The sequence below is a fragment of the Hydra vulgaris genome, chromosome 04, assembly GCF_038396675.1.
Source record: "Hydra vulgaris chromosome 04, alternate assembly HydraT2T_AEP".
Lineage (NCBI taxonomy): Eukaryota > Metazoa > Cnidaria > Hydrozoa > Anthoathecata > Hydridae > Hydra > Hydra vulgaris.
The window spans coordinates 23,474,954-23,496,952 of NC_088923.1; the positions used below are offsets into that span (position 1 = coordinate 23,474,954).

Below are 21,999 nucleotides of genomic sequence, written 5' to 3' on the forward strand. Positions count from 1 at the left end.
GCTGTCTGGAACCGTAAAATGGGTCTTGCTAGTTGGGTCTGATCCTCACAGATCATTTCTATATTTATCTTTTATGTGGTCTCTTCAATTAAATAATTTTATTAAACGGGAGAAAAAATTGGTGAAAATCTTGGTAATTGTGTGACAATTTTCCCAGTGTGTTTTGAATTTTAAAGTTTATAGATATGCATATATTTATATAAATATATGGATATATATATATATATATATATATATATATATATATATATATATATATATATATATATATATATATATATATATATATATATATATATATATATTAAGGGTGTTGTGATTAATCATTTTGAGAAGTTTTTGATTAACGATTAATTGGTTAAAAAAAAAACGATTAATCGATTATTAATCGATTAATTTATGAAAAATAAAGTTTCCCTTTAATTACACAAGAAATAGTATTATTTGAGTTTTTTTTAATATAAATTAATTTTGTTTCAAAGTAATAAAACATTCCACTATAATAAGAATGGTTATAATATTATAATGGTTAAAAGAGGCAAAGAATTTTAATTTATGTAATTATTGAAAACATAATAAGTTTTATAACTAAATCGTAATACATTAGTGAAAAACGTTTCAGAAGTTCAAATATAAGTTTTATAAGAAATTTTTAATATAAACAAATTTAAGTAACGTTTATTTCATGTCCACTTTGTTTCTGTAAAAGATATAAGCGAAGAAAGCATAAAAAATCAATAGTTTCATCATTTAAGGATGTTCTCAATTTAGTTAAAAAAAGCCCTGCCGCACTAAAACATCTTTCAGCTTTGACCGACGATGATGGAGTAGTTAACAAAGCATTGTACATTTGCTCAAATAAATGACTTTCACTTCTTTTGTTAATTTTTTCAAAATGCTCATTTCTTTTTTAATAGATGAAACGTTATTTTGAAAATTTACTACAGTTGAAACATAGGTGTTTTTTTTAACAAAATGCGATTCAATTCTTCTTTTTTTGTCATATTTTCAGTACATTCATGAGTAGCCTCATCTTCTCGATTTAAACTGTTTTTATTAACATTCTGATCAATGAGAAATAAACGATGAACAATTTCTTTAATTGTTAGAGCAATTTCGTTTCTTGTTGGTCGTTTTAATATTGCATTTTTTTGTGTAAGTGCTTTTAGGTAAGTGTTGGGATCATCTAAATATTCTAACAGGCCTTCTACATTAATAATTCTACGTTCAAATATTCTTTTACTTACTGCTTCAAAGAATTTCATACCAGTTTCACTTGATTGAGTTTTCAATTTAGAAAATAAAAATTCAAATATTTTTAAAGCATCAATTATATTGCAATCTCGCCTTCCCAATGCAAGTGAACTTACCTCAATGATTTCTAATGATTCTACAATTTCCTCAACCTGCGAAATTTTACAATTTGTTGGATATAAATGAATAACTGACAAATTTATTAGTACTGATTTTATTATTTCTTTTAACTCCAAGAACCGCTTAAACATTGCCAACATTGAGTTCCAGCGTGTACGTAAATCAATTATTATCACTTTTTCCTTTCTCAGTTTTTCTTGACACTCTCTTTGCAGGAAATCATTTTTTACAAGTGATTTTCTAAAAAAACGAGCAAATTTTCTAATTTTATTTATTGCTGATGAAAAATCTTGAACAAATTCGATTTCATAATTGACAGGAGCTACTTCAACCCAACTTTGTCCTTCGCTTTTTTCAAAATCTTCCTCATCATCATCACATTCGTCACTTATTGAAGAGTTATCAAGTTCTGTTTCAAAATATTCGTCATCAGGTTCTACTAAATTTGTATGATTAGCATATAAAACATCTACCACAGCCAAATGTATGCCATGACTATGACAAATTTGATGATAAATACCCATCAATCGTCCCATTTTTTTCATTGCAGACGAACCATCTGTTGTAACAGCGATTATGTGGTTTTTGAGCTGCAAACCGAACTCGCCTAGTTTTTTAATAACAATCTCAACTGCCTTGGTAGCTGGCATTGTGTCTTTTACTCTTATCATACCAATACTAATCACATTTCCGTTTTTCATATGGATATTCATACACATAAAACGTCTGTTTTTTTTGGAGCTCCACTCGTCTAATGATAATGAAAAACTCTCATCATCTTCTATTCTCTTTTTTAAATCACTTTTTAACTTTTCTCTAATCTGGTCAGCATACTCAAGTGTAATACTTTTAATTCCTTGTCTTGTTGATGGCATTTTTAAACCTTGTGCTTTCCATCCGTTGATAATTTCTTCACTATTTGCTAAAGTTGAAAACGGTATTTTATCTAAAGCTGTTAATCAATGATTTTTATAAATTATATTATAATTTCAGGATATATCAGACAATATATGCAACACCAATGATATATGGGTGCAGCAAAAAAAAAGGAAATGTGATTAGTATTGGTATGATAAGAGTAAAAGACACAATGCCAGCTACCAAGGCAGTTGAGATTGTTATTAAAAAACTAGGCGAGTTCGGTTTGCAGCTCAAAAACCACATAATCGCTGTTACAACAGATGGTTCGTCTGCAATGAAAAAAATGGGACGATTGATGGGTATTTATCATCAAATTTGTCATAGTCATGGCATACATTTGGCTGTGGTAGATGTTTTATATGCTAATCATACAAATTTAGTAGAACCTGATGACGAATATTTTGAAACAGAACTTGATAACTCTTCAATAAGTGACGAATGTGATGATGATGAGGAAGATTTTGAAAAAAGCGAAGGACAAAGTTGGGTTGAAGTAGCTCCTGTCAATTATGAAATCGAATTTGTTCAAGATTTTTCATCAGCAATAAATAAAATTAGAAAATTTGCTCGTTTTTTTAGAAAATCACTTGTAAAAAATGATTTCCTGCAAAGAGAGTGTCAAGAAAAACTGAGAAAGGAAAAAGTGATAATAATTGATTTACGTACACGCTGGAACTCAATGTTGGCAATGTTTAAGCGGTTCTTGGAGTTAAAAGAAATAATAAAATCAGTACTAATAAATTTGTCAGTTATTCATTTATATCCAACAAATTGTAAAATTTCGCAGGTTGAGGAAATTGTAGAATCATTAGAAATCATTGAGGTAAGTTCACTTGCATTGGGAAGGCGAGATTGCAATATAATTGATGCTTTAAAAATATTTGAATTTTTATTTTCTAAATTGAAAACTCAATCAAGTGAAACTGGTATGAAATTCTTTGAAGCAGTAAGTAAAAGAATATTTGAACGTAGAATTATTAATGTAGAAGGCCTGTTAGAATATTTAGATGATCCCAACACTTACCTAAAAGCACTTACACAAAAAAATGCAATATTAAAACGACCAACAAGAAACGAAATTGCTCTAACAATTAAAGAAATTGTTCATCGTTTATTTCTCATTGATCAGAATGTTAATAAAAACAGTTTAAATCGAGAAGATGAGGCTACTCATGAATGTACTGAAAATATGACAAAAAAAGAAGAATTGAATCGCATTTTGTTAAAAAAAACACCTATGTTTCAACTGTAGTAAATTTTCAAAATAACGTTTCATCTATTAAAAAAGAAATGAGCATTTTGAAAAAATTAACAAAAGAAGTGAAAGTCATTTATTTGAGCAAATGTACAATGCTTTGTTAACTACTCCATCATCGTCGGTCAAAGCTGAAAGATGTTTTAGTGCGGCAGGGCTTTTTTTAACTAAATTGAGAACATCCTTAAATGATGAAACTATTGATTTTTTATGCTTTCTTCGCTTATATCTTTTACAGAAACAAAGTGGACATGAAATAAACGTTACTTAAATTTGTTTATATTAAAAATTTCTTATAAAACTTATATTTGAACTTCTGAAACGTTTTTCACTAATGTATTACGATTTAGTTATAAAACTTATTATGTTTTCAATAATTACATAAATTAAAATTCTTTGCCTCTTTTAACCATTATAATATTATAACCATTCTTATTATAGTGGAATGTTTTATTACTTTGAAACAAAATTAATTTATATTAAAAAAAACTCAAATAATACTATTTCTTGTGTAATTAAAGGGAAACTTTATTTTTCATAAATTAATCGATTAATAATCGATTAATCGTTTTTTTTTTAACCAATTAATCGTTAATCAAAAACTTCTCAAAATGATTAATCACTACACCCTTATTAATTATTTTAATATTTTATTCACTTTTATAGGGGATTTTTTAATTGTTGTAATAATTCTTTAAATGCCTGCATTCTATGACAATAAGAAAATAAAAAACATTTTTCATAAGCAGTAGAAACTTTTATAACTCATGTCAATTTTTTTGTCAAATAAGTAATGTTGTTAATAAATAAATAGATAGCTAATGTAAAAACCTTAATAGGGGACTTGGGGGCTCCTTGATCTGTGGGGCAGCTTGATCTTTTTGCGCTACATCATCTATTTATAATTATATCTGCGTGACGTCATAAGTTGCTATTTGCATATACTTCCGGCTATTTATTTTCGTTGTTGTTTTGCAAAAAAAATAATTTTACGAATTTTAAGAAATAAAAGTTTGTTTTTCGCGATAAAAGGTAAACTTGATGAACATGAGATTTATTTATATATTTTTGTTACTATGTTAAATATTTGTAAAATATCAACTAGAGTCCCTATGTGTTTTATTGACCTATATTTTATGGTATGATTTTGGCGTCGCATGTTATTTATCGGCGAGATACAGCCATTATTACATGATGTATACCTATAGGGGTTCCTTGATCTCTCTAACATGGGGCTGGTTGATCAAGGTGCCCCATACTAAAATTATAATAACACATGTTTAATTTGATATGGTTTTTGTGTATTTGATTACATTGAAACTATTGAAACGCATTCATTGCACAAAGAACTAATATTTTTATTTGCTAGATAAATAAAATTAATAATATTTAGATAAAAAGGTAAAATTATTCTATAAAGATATAGTAATAATACTCGATTTAAATTTGTTGAATTTTTGATAGACATTAATTTGTATCATATTGCATCAAATCCTAAAAATGTTTTTGAATTTGTTTTCAATATTTTAGATTTGGTATTGACTGAAAATGGTAAGAAGTAGAATTCGAAAGACAGATTGAGGAATGATACCTCCAGAAACAATGAGAGCCGCTGTAAATGAAGTTTTATTGAAAAACAAGCCTAACAACCAAGTTGCTCGAGAGTTTGGTGTCGATTGTATGACATTGAAAAGATATGTTAAAAAGCAACGGCTTAATCCGGATATTACATTTAAGCCGAGATTTAATACACGACAGGTCTTTACAGAAGAAGAGGAAGATTTGTTATCGAATTATTTGTTTCAAGCGTCGAAGATGAACTATGGCCTTTCAACAAAATAACTCGCCAATTAGCATATGAAATGGCTTTTGCTAATAATAAAGTTTGTCCGGATTTATGGATCAAGAACAAAGCGGCAGAAATCGATTGGTTACAGAGCTTTATGAAAAGAAAACCAGAATTATCTCTACGAGCACCAGAAGCCACCAGCTTTGCAAGAGCGACAGCATTCAACAGATTCACTGCTAGTGAATTGTTTCGGAATCTCCGGGAAGTGCGGGAACGTCATCAGTTTGGTCCAGAAAGCATTTACAATGTAGACGAAACGGGACTAACAACCGTACAAAACCTGTCAAAGTTATTGCTAGTAAAGATGTCGAATAAGTAGGTAGTATAACATCGGCAGAAAGAGGAACTCTCGTGACAGCTTGCTGTGCTATAAATGTGATCGGCAATTCGATACCGACACTGTTCGTTTTTCCGAGGGTGAAGTTTCTGGATTTTATGATCAAAGATGGCCTATCTGGATGCGTAGGATTTGCTAATCCATCTGGTTGGATGACATCAGATATCTTTGTCGAATGGTTAAAACATTTCATCAAACATTCGCACTGTTCGAAAGAGTCCAAAGTTCTTCTTGTGTTAGACAACCACGAGAGTCATATATCTGTGGCAGCCCTCGATTTGGCAAGAGAAAACGGAATAACTATGCTTAGTTTTTCACCACACTGTAGTCACAAGCTGCAACCGTTGGATAGATCTGTAAATGGGCCTCTGAAGAGGTATTACAATGCGGCTTGCAGCAAATGGCTAGTCAGCAGTCCGAGACCAATGACTATTTATGACATTGTTCCGATTGTGTGTGAAGCATATGGTAAAGCTTTTATAAAATTAAACATTGAGTCAGGATTTAAAGTCGCCGAAATTGAACCATTTAACCCGGACATTTTCACAGATGACGAATTTCTGGCAGCATCAGTGACCGATCGTCCAGAACCTACTCCTCCTACTGTTGAACATCCAGAAATCATTGCAGATATTGCAGAAACTATTGTATCGAACCCCGATGAAAATCAGCAGGAAATGACTAGCTTGGATGAGCGAGACTCTTCTGAACTAGCAGGACCATCTGTTGCCGAAGCAGGATTATCTGTTGCCGTAACAGCAATCCGGAATGTCATAACACCTGATTTTCTAAGACCCTTTCCGAAGGCTCCAGCCAAAAAAAAACAATTTAAAAGTAGGCAACAAAAACAAGAATTTTGACAGACACTCCTGTTCGAAATGAGATTTGTTTAGCAAAAGAAAAAAACAAAACAAAAAAACCGACCAAAAAAAAAGTTTTAACTGTTCAGAAAAATTTAAAAAAGACCACAACAAAACCTAAAACAAAAAGTGCTCCTACAAGACTTCAGTTTGAAGAATCCGATGATGAGTTTGAGGAAGAGTTGAGACTTCGAAAGATAAAACGTATCAAGAAAAAAAATGCTACAAGTGCAGCCGTTGAAGACGATAAGCCAATGGAACTTTTCGATGATTCTAATAATATTGATGACCTACCACCGCTTGAAAGTGATGACAGTGAAAATGATCTTGACGTGATATCTTCTCAACAGATAGTTGAATCATCAGACCTGAACTTTGACTTTGATGCACTGAATGTGGAGGATTTTGTTCTCGTTAAATTTGATACGAAAAAGAAAACGATTCATTATGTTGGACAAATCTGTGAAGAAGAAAATGTGTGAATGCTCAAATATTTGAAAAGAGAAAATTTAAAATCATATAAATTCATCTCTGTCAGTGAGCAATTATACGAGTTTATCAGAGATGGTATCGTCTGCAAGCTTCCCGATCCAATGCAGCATGGTGGCACGGCTCGTGTCGGTCAACATTTGATTTTCGACTTTGATTTTTCAGTTTTTGCTAACATTTCTTAAGATTTCTGATGAAAAAACTGTTGCACTAAACTTTAAATGTGAACCTCTCAGCAAAAATGTGCAGAACTATGTTATTAATTATGCTTTATTGCCAACATTTTATTGATTTTGTAAAAAACTGTTTATAGGATCAATGTGCCCCATAGTGCTGATCAAGGTGCCCCGTATATGGGGTACCTTGATCTGCACTATGGGACACTTTGTAGGTGGTGTTATAAAGTTGAGTTTTAGCTTACTAAATATTATTTGTACCAAAATTAGCTTGTTGATTTGAATAAAGAAATAAATATTCTTTTTAAAATATTGAAAATAGTAGTGTTGTCTGCAATGGTTTTCAAGTAATCAACCATAAACCCTGAAAAGGATCAAGGTGCCCCCATCTCCCCTACAACGCTTGTTTAAAAATACTTTTCACGGCGCACTAAAAATACTTGTTATGTATATATTCTTGTAAATTAACGTTACTAACATTTACTTTTAACAAGTACAAAACCAAATTTTGTACTTAATAAACAACATTTTTAATGAATAAACAGACTGATCGTGCAAAAAAAAAGCTCTTGTAAGAAACTGTTTAGAGGAGCTGTTTACACGACTTACCATGTTTGTTTTAGGAGAACTTTTCTCCGCTCTTGCACTCATACTACTGCCAAGGCTTATACGTATATATGTATATATTAGGGTGTCCCAGAAAAAATTTTTTGAATATAGTTTTGTGCACTATCTCAATCCTCCTTATTTGGTCCCAATAGACAACCATAAAAATATCTGAGCTCAAAGTCATTGTTAATCTGAAGAAAGTGTTTTGAAAAAAAGTTTTAAATAAATTTTAATAAGTTTGCAGAGTTTTTTTTACATTTTATGATTAAAACTTTGCAAATATATTTAAAAATACGAGAAATAACTTTTTAATAAATTATCAGTTATTAGGATGTTTAAAAACAGTAGCAGTGTATATTGTATACTGCAACTTAATTCTAATTTGAGTAATATAAATTTAAATACATAATGACAACTTTTATATATGTAAAAAATATATATATAAATATATACAATATAAATATATATATATATTTTTTAATAATTATATATATATATATATATATATTTAATTAATTATAAGATATAAGAAAAAGGTACATATTTGCAGTATTATACTATAGCAAGTAACCAATAAGATGTTTTTTCCACAAACCAAACAAATCAAAAGAACCAAGAATTAACCTTTTATACCTCTTATTTTACATAATATCAAAATTAATAAAACTAGTATTAAAAGGCAAGCTTCTGTTAATTTTTTAGGAGTGAATTTTAATAAAAATCTATCACTGAGACAACATATAAACTCGTTTGAAAAAAAAAACTTAAAAAACATTAGCATGAGTCATAGAGCAAACACATTTTCAAATTTTATATCCTTAAAAAATTTATATTTGACTTTTATACATAGTTATTTAACTCACGGCAAAATCATACGGGTAAGTGCTGGTACAGCAAGCAAAAATATTAGAAATGTTAGAATTGTATTCAAAGCTTGTTGTATATAAAGCTGTTCCTTGTGAACCTCTATTACATAGAGTTATTGCCTTAAATATATCCAAACTTAATATCCATTATGTTTTACAGTTCAATTAGATTAAATAATTACCAACATTAATCATAATCATTAATCAGATTTTTTTTTTTTGATTTTTGTTTGATCTAATTTATTTATGGTATTATCTGATGTTAATATTTTTATAAACATCTATTTTATTTCTTAGTTTAAACTTTATACTCTTGGAAAAAATTTGGTAAAAAATATATATTGTAACATGGTGCCTGGTGATAAGATAAAACTAAAGTCTTTTTCTTGCTCCAGCCATTAATTTTATTTCTTGCTCTAGCCATTAATTTTATTTCTAAATCAATGTTGGCTGTAATATTTATTAAAGAGAAAAATATAATATTCAAAAAATAAAAAAAGTTTTGATAATTTTGTCAAACTGTAGGTGATCTCATTGTAATCAATTTTTATGTCATTCTTGACATTACTCAAAATAACTGTTCAGAGTGTTCATGTATGTTGTCATTTTCTCCACAACTGCAATTTACATTGTTCTGCATGTTCTAATATGTATATTAGAACATGCTGAACAATGTAAATTGCAGTTGTGGAGAAAATGAAGCATGTAACTCAATATATGGTTTATTTTCATCAGCCTTACTAACTAATAGAAAATTAGTTGCAAATAATGTCATTTCTGTGTACAATGCTTCACTCTGTTTACCAGCAAGATTGCCTAAATCATTAAAAATATAGCCCTCAATATGGTCTTGCAAAGATGGAAAGTTGGAGGATCTAGACAATTAATATTCCTTCAATATACCAACATTTTTGATTAAGATATTAACAACGGTCTTCGATTGCTGTAGTGGTAGTATCCACAATAACATAAAATACATTAAGCTTAAACCACCTTACTGGGTTCTAAAATTCTTGCCTGCTTTCATCACTTGTATTTTCACCAGGTATCTGCTTTCTTGGTCAAGCTATTTTTTGTAGGAGCTCAACTTCAAAAGTTTATTTGAGAACTTTTTTAGCTTTAGATTGTTAATCAATCTTGCAAATGATTCAGCTTTCATGAGGTTTTAAAATGGTTTCTACCATCTTCATGGCAACTAAAAGATCCAAGCTAATTGTTTGTAAATATTTTGAAACAAGTGTGCATATATTGAAAATTAGCAAATACACAATTGCAGTCAATACCGTTTCAAATTTCATCCAGTTTTTCATTAAACTCAAAGACTTGTATTTAACTTTGGTCTTAAATTTATTGCATGAAGCAATATGTTGTAATACAAGAATCAGAAGTACGAACCAATCTGCTTGCATGGCAAAATAAATTCCCATTACACCTTTCAGAGCATTATTATTTGATGGGTGTCCTGTATCAATGGTTCTTGAAAACAACTGTTGTTTTCAATTACCTAAAGATGTTCTTAGACTGAATAGTGGAGCTTGTTCATCAGTAGGTTGAATCTGTGTGCATAACAGTGCACAAATGGAGACAAACAAGCATCTTTTTTAAACAATGTCGGGACCCCTTTATACCGTTCTGCCATATTTGTAGCACCATAATATTGTTGACAGATGATATCTTTCAATTACAAACCAAGTGCAACTAGTTCAGAAGTTACTTTATTATGCAGGTTTTAATATATATACATTAATATATATAATATATTAAGTATAAACATTAAACATAGTAAATATATTAAAATTAAAAATGATAACAATGTTACCATTTTTAAGGAATTAAATTTGCCAATAAGTTATGGAAACCATATATGATTTTTATCTATTTTTTTAAAGAACGTAGCTATTACACAAGATGAAAAATCAAAAACTTTAATTTCTGTTTTATAATATAATGTTATATATTTGATTTTATTATAATACAAACTTTTTTCAATTACATTTTTTAGATTAACCCATTTTACCCTATTTAACTATTACCTATAAACTCCGACACAATAAACTCCAACTCTGGCCTATAATAAGCACTGGCTTATTATAAACAAGTGTTTCCATTATCATTTTTATTACGTTCTGAATTTTTTAATAAAATAATTGTCGTAAGGATTTTTAGTTTCTCCAGGGCCCTGGGATTATACAAAATATATACGCATGACTATAAAAATATGATGCTTAATGTTTTTTTATATAATAAATTAATTTTTTAGTTTCTTACTCTAGATAATTTACTCTACCACTAATAAATAATAATAATATAATTCTGCTTTACAAAGTCTTTGTATATTTTATTAAATATTTTATATTTTATTTGTAGAAATAATTACTATATTTGATGTACTGTGTTTACAAAATATTGCATATAAACAATAATTAGTTATTATTAATTTATATTTTTTTGTGTTTTACTTGTGCATCTTGATTTATAGTGGGACCATCAGGCATGATAGGGGTCCGGGCAGTAAGTCCTTCTCCACCCCGAGCCAGTCTGAGCCTGTTCTCAATAATCTGAAGGTGACAGTGACACCAATTTTACTCGCAAAGAACTAGACTGGAAAATTTTTAAATGGTTTTTAGAATCATTCAATAAACTTTTTAGGTAGTAAAACCTTAATAAACAGCAAGACTTTGGTTTTTCAGTTAATATCAAACGGTTGATGGGATACATAGACGTCCGTTACACAAGTAATAATTGGTGTCTAGTTTTGAAACTTTGCGATACTAACAAGTCTTTAACTGCCATAGTGTATTTTTTAAAAATTATGGCAGATTTAATAATGTCCTTCCAATACCAAATGCGTTTCATTCCCAATTGAAAAAAGGTCGATCTTCTATTCAAAAAGTATTGTAACTTATTGACTATTATTCCCATGGCTGGCTCATTATGTGTAACTTAGAAGTATTGAATTTCATCATGAGGTTGAAGCATAGATATGGCAAATAATTGACAGACAGAGTCTCTTGGATTTTAATTCCACTCATAAAAGGCCAGCTTGTGTTGATTTTGGTAAAGATTATTTGGTACTTTTTGAGATGATTATGCTTCCTGACCTACATATAAAAATGGGTCTTTTTCAGAAGTATGTTAAAGCATTGGACAAAGGAAGCAGTTTTAAATTTATATTTCAAAGTATTAAGAAATTACAAGCAAAATTAACAAATCAATTCTTTAATGGTCCTGAAACTAAACTTCTCAAAAACCATGATGGTTTTCATAATCTAGTATAAAAGAGATGGCAAATATTAGCGTTTTTAAAGTAGTTTTTTAAACTTTATCATCGAATTAGAGTACTTTCCTTAAGTTTTCAGACCTATGTTTTTATAGGATTCTTGATCAGCATAAAATTCTCAATCATAATCAATAACAAAAAGGGAAAAAAAAAAAGAGAGGGGGGCGGAACTGCAATGGCACCCATCTACAGCAGCAGATCAATAGCAGACTTGTTTTTCTTAGTTAAGCTGCTTGACTAAGAAAAACATTAGTCCTTGCTTAAGTTTTACAACTTTTACTGTAATTACTTTTTTGAAATACGCATTTTTAAAAATAAAATGAATGTAAATGATTTAGTTTAATTATTTTATGAAAAATCAATGTATAAGTTTAAGTAACTTTAATCTAAGTACTCGATTATTTTATTTTATCTAAGTTTGATAAAATAATTGAGTAAAAACACAAATAATAATTATGATGTTTTCAAGCCTGCTATTGTAGAAAACGCGCTCAATGTAAAATATTAGTTATGATGTTTTGTAACTCGATTATTTTATTAAATATGATGTAAAAAGCATCATTATATATATTCTCTCTTTTTCAAATTTTCATTTGCTGTCTAGATATTCAGATTTTTTCAAATATTTGAAATTTCAAAATTTGATATCTGGATTGTCATTATTATTGGATAGTTGCAAACCTTAGCAATCTCATAATAAACCAAGGTATGTTGAAACTCGTGGATTAGATTCATTTTTTTTTACAGCTGATTGCTAACTAAACAAATTAAACGATATTTCACAAGAACTTTTGAATAAAGCAACAATATAATTTGAAACTCAACAGTATTTTTAAAAATGCGTTCAGGGATTAGGGATAAAATTATTATTTTTAAAATTTTGTCTAGAAATAAAAAAAATTAAATGTTTAAAAAAGAAAGAATGTTGATTTTCTGACTATTTCTGGTAAGGAACAGTTGTGTCCAGAGGAAATGATAGCAATTTGGAAACAGACTCAAAATTGTTATAATTATAGAAAACTGTCCAGGAAATTGCTAGCCAGCATACCCTTAAACACTCAATCAAATAGACCTGGAAGTTATGAGGGAATTTTATGGTTTTTATTACATATATTGTTAGACACCAGATCAAATATTTTGATAGTGGTAAAACAATCCCAAAAATAAACATTCCTAAAGCCATTGGCATGTTAGTAAAGTCATGTAGATTTCGGTGAATTGCATTTTTGCAACTTACCAAAAAACACTTTTCCAAAAACTGTACTTTCTGCAAAAGTCTTGCAACATGATTTTTTCAATCTGCTTAAAAAGCAGATTAAAAAATTTTAATGAGCTTAGATCGCATGATTAGATCACAGTAGATAAAGTAAAGAATTAATCCGTATTTATACATGTATAATATATATAAATACAGTACCACACCCAGTAAACATTCAATAGCGTAACTTAAGTGGAACCATTAGAAGCAGCCGCCAAAAGTGGCTAGCCAATGACTAGCCACTATTAACATGTGAAAAAAATATCAGCTTGCTATTAATAGCGGCTGGCACTAATGGTCCACTAAATAATTGATGAGCAAAACTCCAATGAACCGCTAAAAGATGTTTATATAGGTCCACTGCAAATCTATTAAAACAATGTTAACTGAGTCAATTTACCCAGCAAACATTTTTGCAGTGGATTTGCAGTGAACCTTTATAGATGTTTTTTTAGCAGTTCATTGGAGTTCAAATGGCAAGCTGATACCTTTTTGACATGTTAATCGTGGCTAGTCATCGGCTAGCCACTTTTGGTTGCTACCACTAGTGGTCCACTAAAGCCAATGAGCAAAACTACAGCGGACTGCTCAAAATGCCTAAATAGTTTCATTGAAGTTCCGCTATCGAATATTTGCTGTGTAGTATACTACAAAATATATACATAAAGCGTACAAAAAAAATTAGACAAGAGTTTTATATAAACCTTCTAAACTCAAAATTTATTAAAACAATTTTTATTATTTCAATTTTTATATAAATATCATCTTATAAAAGTGTTAGGACTTGTAATGTTAACTTGCTTTTTTTTTTTTAGATGATCCTTGTTTAGATTACAAAGCAATTGATGACTTTGAAAGAAGTACTGCGTTTAAAATATCTCCAACAAATTTTTCTGCTTGTCATCAACCATTTAGCACAGATTGGTATCGCTTTACAAGTAGTGCTGGAGGAAAAATGCCTACAAAAGCTCCACCACCTTACTCATGTGGTAAAGTTCTTACATACCAAATTGTTTTATGTTTTTTTTAGTATAAATTTTGCAACCACTAGTTTGCTAGAAACTAGTGGTGAAATTAAATTTTATAATAAAGTTATTTCTATTTTCTCTCAGTTTACTCAATGAGTTTATGATTTAAAAAACTTCAAACTATGTAACTTTATTTAATCCATTCCCAGCTAACAATTAATATTCTAGAAATGTTTCCATAACGTTCGTTTAGGTTTGCATAGCGTACACTGCAAACGTTATTTGAACTAATTTTTGTGAACTCTGATTTACAGTTCTTGAAATAACAAACGAAGTTACAGTTCTTCAAATAACAAAAAGCGAATGTTGACTTAATGTTCACTGCAAAGGATACTTTGTTAGCTCTTGAACGTCCGCCTTAACGTGTTATTAAGAACACTAACATTTACCCAAGATTTTTTTTCTTTTTAATTTATAGATTTAAACATACTTTCTGTTTAGATCTCTATTTGCTAGTATTTGTAATGTTATGCTTTTTGAACTTACATAACCTTTTTTTACTTAATAAATAAAAAATCACAATGTTTTACAGCTGAATTACATTATGTGAAGCTTATTTGAAAACCCGCAATTTAATTATTATATTTTAACCAAAAGATAAAAAATTAACTGAGCTGATCATAATTAACAAAAATTCATACCAAAAGTAACAACAAAAGTAACCAAAAATCTCTTGCAATGAAAAAGTTTATTTATTACTACCGTAAAATGGGGTGAATAGAAACAGTGGGGTGAATAGAAACAAAACTTCATTTTTATATATAAAGTAATTTATTTCCTACATAACTATGGTCAAATAGTGGCAACTATTTTTTTTTTTAAGTTGGTACACTTTAGGCTAAAAGGGAAATAATGGTTTGTTTGAGTGGCAGCACTGGTTCCTATTTGTTTGCCTTCTGGAATGTTGCACGTGATTCATGCTGTTTTTCATCGACTTTGAACTTTCCAGGTAAGTCAGAATGTGTACTGTTCATAGAAGTAAATAGTTGTTCAAAACATAGATTAACTATCTATATAACAGATTAAGGCTTACTTTAAGCTTTAACTTTAACAATATTATTTCAGAAATTATTCATATTGATTACGTTAGATTTTTAGAATTCGTGGGGTGAATAGAAACACATATTTTTTAGTGTTTCTATTCACCCCACAAAAAAAATTTAATACTAAATCACACTTATACAATATAAAATACATATTATGTGTTATATACTTATATACTTAACTGACACAGCTGTTTTATTTCAGAACCCTGTAAAATGCCAAGGAAGTACAAATACGTGGTTGGAGGTGGCTACAAAAAGCACGATCCAAAAACAATCGAAAAAGCAATTTCTGACATACAGAATGGATTAAGCCTTCGAAAGTCTGCTGAAAAACACGTTTTGCATTACAGTGTTCTTTATCGACACTTGAAAAGAGGTCCAAATTTGAAGAAAAATGGTGGTCAGACAGCATTATCTCTTGAAGAAGAACAGCTGTTTGTTGATAGGCTTAAGATATGTGGTGAATGGGGTTATCCCATTGACACTACAACTCTACGACTCCTTGTAAAAGACTTTTTAGACCGGAGAGGAAAAGAAGTTAAGAGGTTTAAAGATAACCTCCCCGGCCGTGACTTTGTGGAATCATTTATAAAACGTCATAAGGAACAACTGGCCGTGAGAATGTGTCAGAATATTAAACGCTCGAGGGCTGGTGTAACACCAGAAACAATTAAAAACTATTTTGATGAACTGACAAATGAATTAAAGGATGTGCCTTTATCTAATATCGTAAATTACGATGAGACAAATCTAAGTGATGACCTTGGTAAGCGAAAGGTCATTATACGTAGAGGGAAAAAATATCCAGAAAGAGTCAAAAACTCATCAAAGTCATCTACGTCTGTGATGTTTGCAGCCGCTGCTGATGGCACTATTTTACCACCTTACGTTGTGTATAAGGCTATGCACTTGTACCAAAGCTGGACAGAAGGTGGGCCAAAAAACGCCAAGTACAATCGAACAAAGTCTGGCTGGTTCGATTTCTTTTGCTTTGAAGATTGGGTACTGACAGTTGCTCTTCCGTACCTGAAAAACAAAACGGGTCAAAAAATTCTGATTGGGGACAATTTCTCTTCCCACTTATCAATGGAATCTGTGAAGTTGTGTAAAGACAATGATATCAGTTTTATTTTTCTCCCAGCTAACTCCACCCATCTCACACAACCTCTAGATGTAGCCTTTTTTCGCCCATTGAAATCAACATGGCGGCAGATTCTCGAAGAGTGGAAAAAGGGCCCAGGAAGAGCAGAAGCAACTGTTCCTAAGGACAAATTTCCCGCGTTATTGAAAAAGTTGTGTGATTCATTGAAGGAAGAAAATGTGATCAGCGGTTTTAAGAAGTGCGGTATAGCGCCTCTAAACAGGAACAAAGTGCTGTCTATGCTTCCAAAAATTATTGATGATGAGGAAAATCAGAATCCAGAAAACATTCAAAAGAACACTGAAGCTGTTGACAGGAGTTTCCAAGAGCTCCTTCAGAGTCTGCGTCATGATCAGACTCCTAAGATAAGGCAAAAAGGACCAAAGTAAATGTGAAACCTGGCAAAAGTATCGGTGTTGAGGACTTCGTCGTGGACAATGAGATTTCCCAAACTTCACGTTCTACTGGCCAAAACCCAGGTACCTCAGGTACTGAACAGGTTCAGCCAAAGACAAGCCGAAAGCGTGTGGAGATATCATCAGAAGATGAAGAGGACTATTCCAATTTGTTTTTTTACCGTAGGGCACATTTTATGTAACTTCTTTTGTTTATGTACTCAAATAAATCATTATGTTGAGAAATAAATTTATTTGTATTCATTTATTGACCAAAATTCCATATTTGTCTGTTTCAATTCACCCTAAATTTGTTTCAATAGAAAAACACATGAAATTGAAGTACTGTTTCTATTCACCCCCATCTGCGGGGTGAATAGAAACACTATGTTTTTATTTGTTTTCATTAAAATGAAATAAGATAAAAAAATGGAAATACCATAAAAAAATAGGTCTAACAGAGACCTGTATTTGGGGAAAAAATGGTGTACCTAAAACAACTACAAATATGCAAAATTTTAAACCAAAGTTGAAAATTGTTTCTATTCACCCCGTTTTACGGTACTCAGCGCCCAACAGGGCATAAATAATAATTTAAATCAATAAAACTAAATTTTTACAGAACAACATCAACAACAACAAAAATAAATAATTGTTATCCCAGTGAAAAAGTGCAGCTAATACCACTAAAAACATAAAAAACATGCACGTTGTATTTAAAATACCAAAACTTACCATACTTCATCAGAAAAAAAATTCTTAATCAAAAACATTTGCTTTCTGCGGATTTGAGAAACAAACTAGATTTATTTATGAATTATCTATACATAAAGAATGTCATTAGTTCACAATAATGTGTTTTAGGGAGAGCATATTTTACTTACTTTTTAACGGGTCCCTAATATTTTGAAAAAAAAATTAAAAAGTGTCATGTTGGATCTTCAAATTAGTAAAACTAACAGCAAAGCGAAAATAACAAAGTAGTGAAAAGTTGTGAAATTATATAAAATGTTCAAATAAATTATCTTTTAATAAAACAACTATTATTTTAGATTTAATTTCATAAAAACTATAGTTTTTTAACCAAAAGTAAAAGTGCATTTTTACAAGCTTTTAATAAAATATTATTATATTTTTTTCTAAAATGATTATTATTTTTAAAATTTATATAATATATTTGCCTTTTTTGAGCGCCATGATGACATACTTTAAAAGAACTTTTTATTTTTAATATAAGGACCCCATTGAAAGTAAAGTTAATTGAGCTGTTACTTAATATTGAAATAATAATTTTTTTTCAATAAAACAATTTTTATTGAAAAAATTATTTTATTGAACAAAATTATTTTTTTATAAAAAAAAAAATAATTTTTAAAAATGATTATTTTTTTTTCATCAATTAACAACATTTAAACATCTAGCCACTTGAAATTTTGAAATTTTTTTTTTTAATCTAGTCTAATATAGATATAGCATAACATGCTAGTTTGTACTGTCAGAACTTTATTCAAAATGTCGCTGCAACACATTTTTATTTTGAGCATTTGCTGCAAATTTTGTCTAAATGAATACAATAACATTTTTTTATTATAAAGACTAAATTATTAACACTATGATCTGCATTACTAGTAAAAATTTACTTTTTTTTATCAATTAACAACATCTAAACATCTTAGTTAACTCCAGTCGATTAGGAGCATGCTTTAACACCTCTCTTATTTGTTCCTCTATCTGTTGTTGATACTCACCCTTGACAATTTTTTTACAAGCTTCTAATTAAAGTTTAAAATCATATATTTACAATAGTTAATAAAAGTACTCAAAATGTTAACTGCATAACCAATTACCATAAACAGGTATATGGTAAATGATTGTTTTTAATGATAATTAAGCTTTTTTATATATCACATTTATTTGCAGCATGCTATTTCAAAATCTTTTAAAAAACACGCAAATAATTACTTGGCAGAGCAAACAGGTATCAAATGTTTTTCTTTTTGGCCGTTGAAACTAAACAATGGCAAAACTTGATTAGTTGCTGCTGTACGCATAATGCGTCAAATTGCATCTTTACAATTACGATCACCAAGACTGCCAAAATAAATAATCTTAAAAAGCAACTATTGAAAATGTATTTGTACACTGTAGCAAATAAAGTAAATTTATATTGCTATAACAAAATTATAAATAAGTTGTATAACACTTCTATAGCATAATTTCTAATCGTATCGCTTAATATTTGCAAGTTTATGCAAGCTTTTCATATAAAACTTTTACAATATAATTCTATTATATATTGTAAATATTGTTTTTTGATTACTCTATTGATTTTTCATTACTCTTTTTTAACTTTATTATTTACCAATTTTTGGCTAAAACTTGAGTCCTCTAACTTTTTTTCAGCTGTCGCAGTTTATTTTTAATCTTTTGTGCCAACACATCATAAGAAACATCTTCTCTGCTTATAGCTACAAGACCTCTAAGCATTACTTTTATCTCTAAAAATTTCTAGTTTCATAGCTAAATTAAATAAATCTGTTGAACAAATGTAAGTTAGAGAATAAAGTACGATCAACAAAAAGTATGCAAAAAAATTCTCTTCTAAAACGAAATCAGCATATATATAGAATTAAAAACAATACATGTTTATACTCAAGGCATCAAGCTTATATACTTAGAAAATAACCAACTATTGTTTCTGCAATATTGTCACCAGCTCTACCGCCGGCTAAAATGTTGCTGCTTGTCAAACAATGAACTATTGTGTCACCAGTATTTGGTCTTTTGATACTGTCTATATTATAAACAATGTTTTTTGCTTTTTTAAGTTGATAAAAAAATATTTTAAATTATCAAAATTTTTAGTTAAATCTTAAAAGTAACTATTTTTTAATGGGTTGTCCATAAAGTAGCTACGCACTTTTTTACGGAAAGAGAAACCTCGATTTGAAAAATTTACTGAAACAAATTTCATTTTCAGAGCAAAATAATTTGTTATGGTTCCTCATTCTGTAAAAAAGTGCGTAAGTACTTAATGGAATTGATTGAAATTCAACATTTTGCTGTCTAGCAGGTGTGGGCCTCAAAATTTGTAGGTAAACCTAATAAGTACCATCAAATTTTTTAAGTTTCTTGTAAAAAGTAGTAATACTTTTGTTCTTTTAATTTTTGTAAATGTTACGAATCTTCCATTTCTACAGTTTTTTGTTATTCTAATGGCATAAAAAAATAAGTACTGAAATAATAGATTTAAATGTTATACGTTTGAAATATACGTTTGAAAGTGATTGAAAACAGCTTTTTTTTAATCATTAAATATATATATATATATATATATATATATATATATATATATATATATATATATATATATATATATGTATATAAATTATGTTTGTGTATTCTGCAAATAGAGTGCTTAAAGATCTTAAAGAACAGAGCAATAATAAGTTAGTAAAAACACTTATCTAACTTATGTTTTCAACAACTTGTTTCACCATCAGTTGGTTCATCGGGAAGTTCATCAGTAGGTTCATCTAGTTCGATGAACCCACTGATGGTTAAACATGTTGTTGAAGACAAATGTTAGATATGTGTTTTTACTAATTTATATATATATATATATATATATATATATATATATATATATATATATATATATATATATATATATATATATATATATATATATATATATATATATATATATATATATATATATATATATATATATATTAGTAGAAAATCACTTAACTAAATTTTTCCATTTGACACTGTGTTTCATCAACAAAGATTCATCAGAAAATCTTTTTTGATTTTCTGATGAATCTTTGTTGATGAAACACAGTGTCAAATGGAAAAATTTAGTTAAGTGATTTTCTACTAATATATAATTGCTCTGTTCTTTTAAAAACATTGAGCACTCTATTGTGTAGAATACTTTTTAAAGTTGTTTAAATATATATATATATATATATATATATATATATATATATATATATATATATATATATATATATATATATATATATATATATATATATATATATATATATATATATATCTGCATACAAAAGTTAATTTAATTTTTCTCTAACTTTTGTTTAAAATGAATATTAAATTTACTAAACAGTAACTTTATTTAGTTATTAAAGACAGTTTTAATAAAAATGAATTGCTTCAAAATGCACTTTTTGATTACATTTTGGAAGTTAATCAGACAGACTTGCGTTCTTCTAAACAATATGAAAGTATACTTAAAATAATGGAAATTTTATTCAAAATTTAAAAAAGAAACTTAATAACCATAATCGAAACGTGATCGCTTGAAATTAAATTAGCAAGTTGGTTTGAATCAGATCTAAATATTCTAGAAAAATTTGAAGAATATTCCATTGCGTCAAATTTTAATAATATAACGTATCAAAATTAAAAGAAAACACATGGAAGACAGTGCCTTGAATGGGAACAATCAAGCAGCAGTACATAAAGAAAGAGTGAAAAAATGGGAACAAATAAGGTCAACTCATCATAAATATGGTTTATACTTTTGATGAGTTGATCTTATTTGGTATAGTATGTTCAAGGTGAAGTCAATGCTATAGTCTGTGCTTTACTTTAAACCAATTGGTTTCTTCTTTCAGTTATCCTAATAAAGTAGCTAATATGATACAAAAATGAAAAGCCTATTATAAAATTATCTCCAAAAGAAGGTTTGGCTTTAATGGTCTCAGCTGATTTGTGTCAAAGAGCTTATCAGAAAATAAGGATTACAGCTAAGGAAAGAAGTGCAAATATATATCCTTTGTATAGAGATAATTTATTAGAAAGAAAAGAATGCTATCCTGACAGCATTATATTTAGTGAGCAAAGTGCTGAAATTAAACTTTAAAGTCTTCTTGATTACACAATAACTCATTTTTTTAAAATGGATTCAATCATAACTCAAATTATGCAACTAGAGAACAACAATTAAACAAAAGGAATATTAAGTTGTAAATGAGGGTTCGATGGCGCATCTGGTCAAAGTGAATATAAGCAAAAATTTGACAACGATAGTTCGAAAGACTTTAATTTCTTTATTACCACTTTTGTTCCTTTGGATCTTTCATTTGA

The 21,999-nt window shown here is 29.0% G+C and overlaps 1 protein-coding gene across 3 annotated transcripts in view; it reads left to right on the forward strand.

The window, feature by feature from the left end:
* LOC136079663 (von Willebrand factor D and EGF domain-containing protein-like) overlaps nt 1–21,999 on the forward strand; it is a 174,926-nt gene that overhangs the window by 66,656 nt on the left and 86,271 nt on the right. For all 3 annotated transcript variants that reach the window (XM_065795830.1, XM_065795831.1, XM_065795829.1), the window contains one exon: nt 14,090–14,263. In XM_065795830.1, coding sequence (XP_065651902.1) covers nt 14,090–14,263 — 174 coding nt within the window. The remainder of the gene's footprint in view (nt 1–14,089; nt 14,264–21,999) is intronic.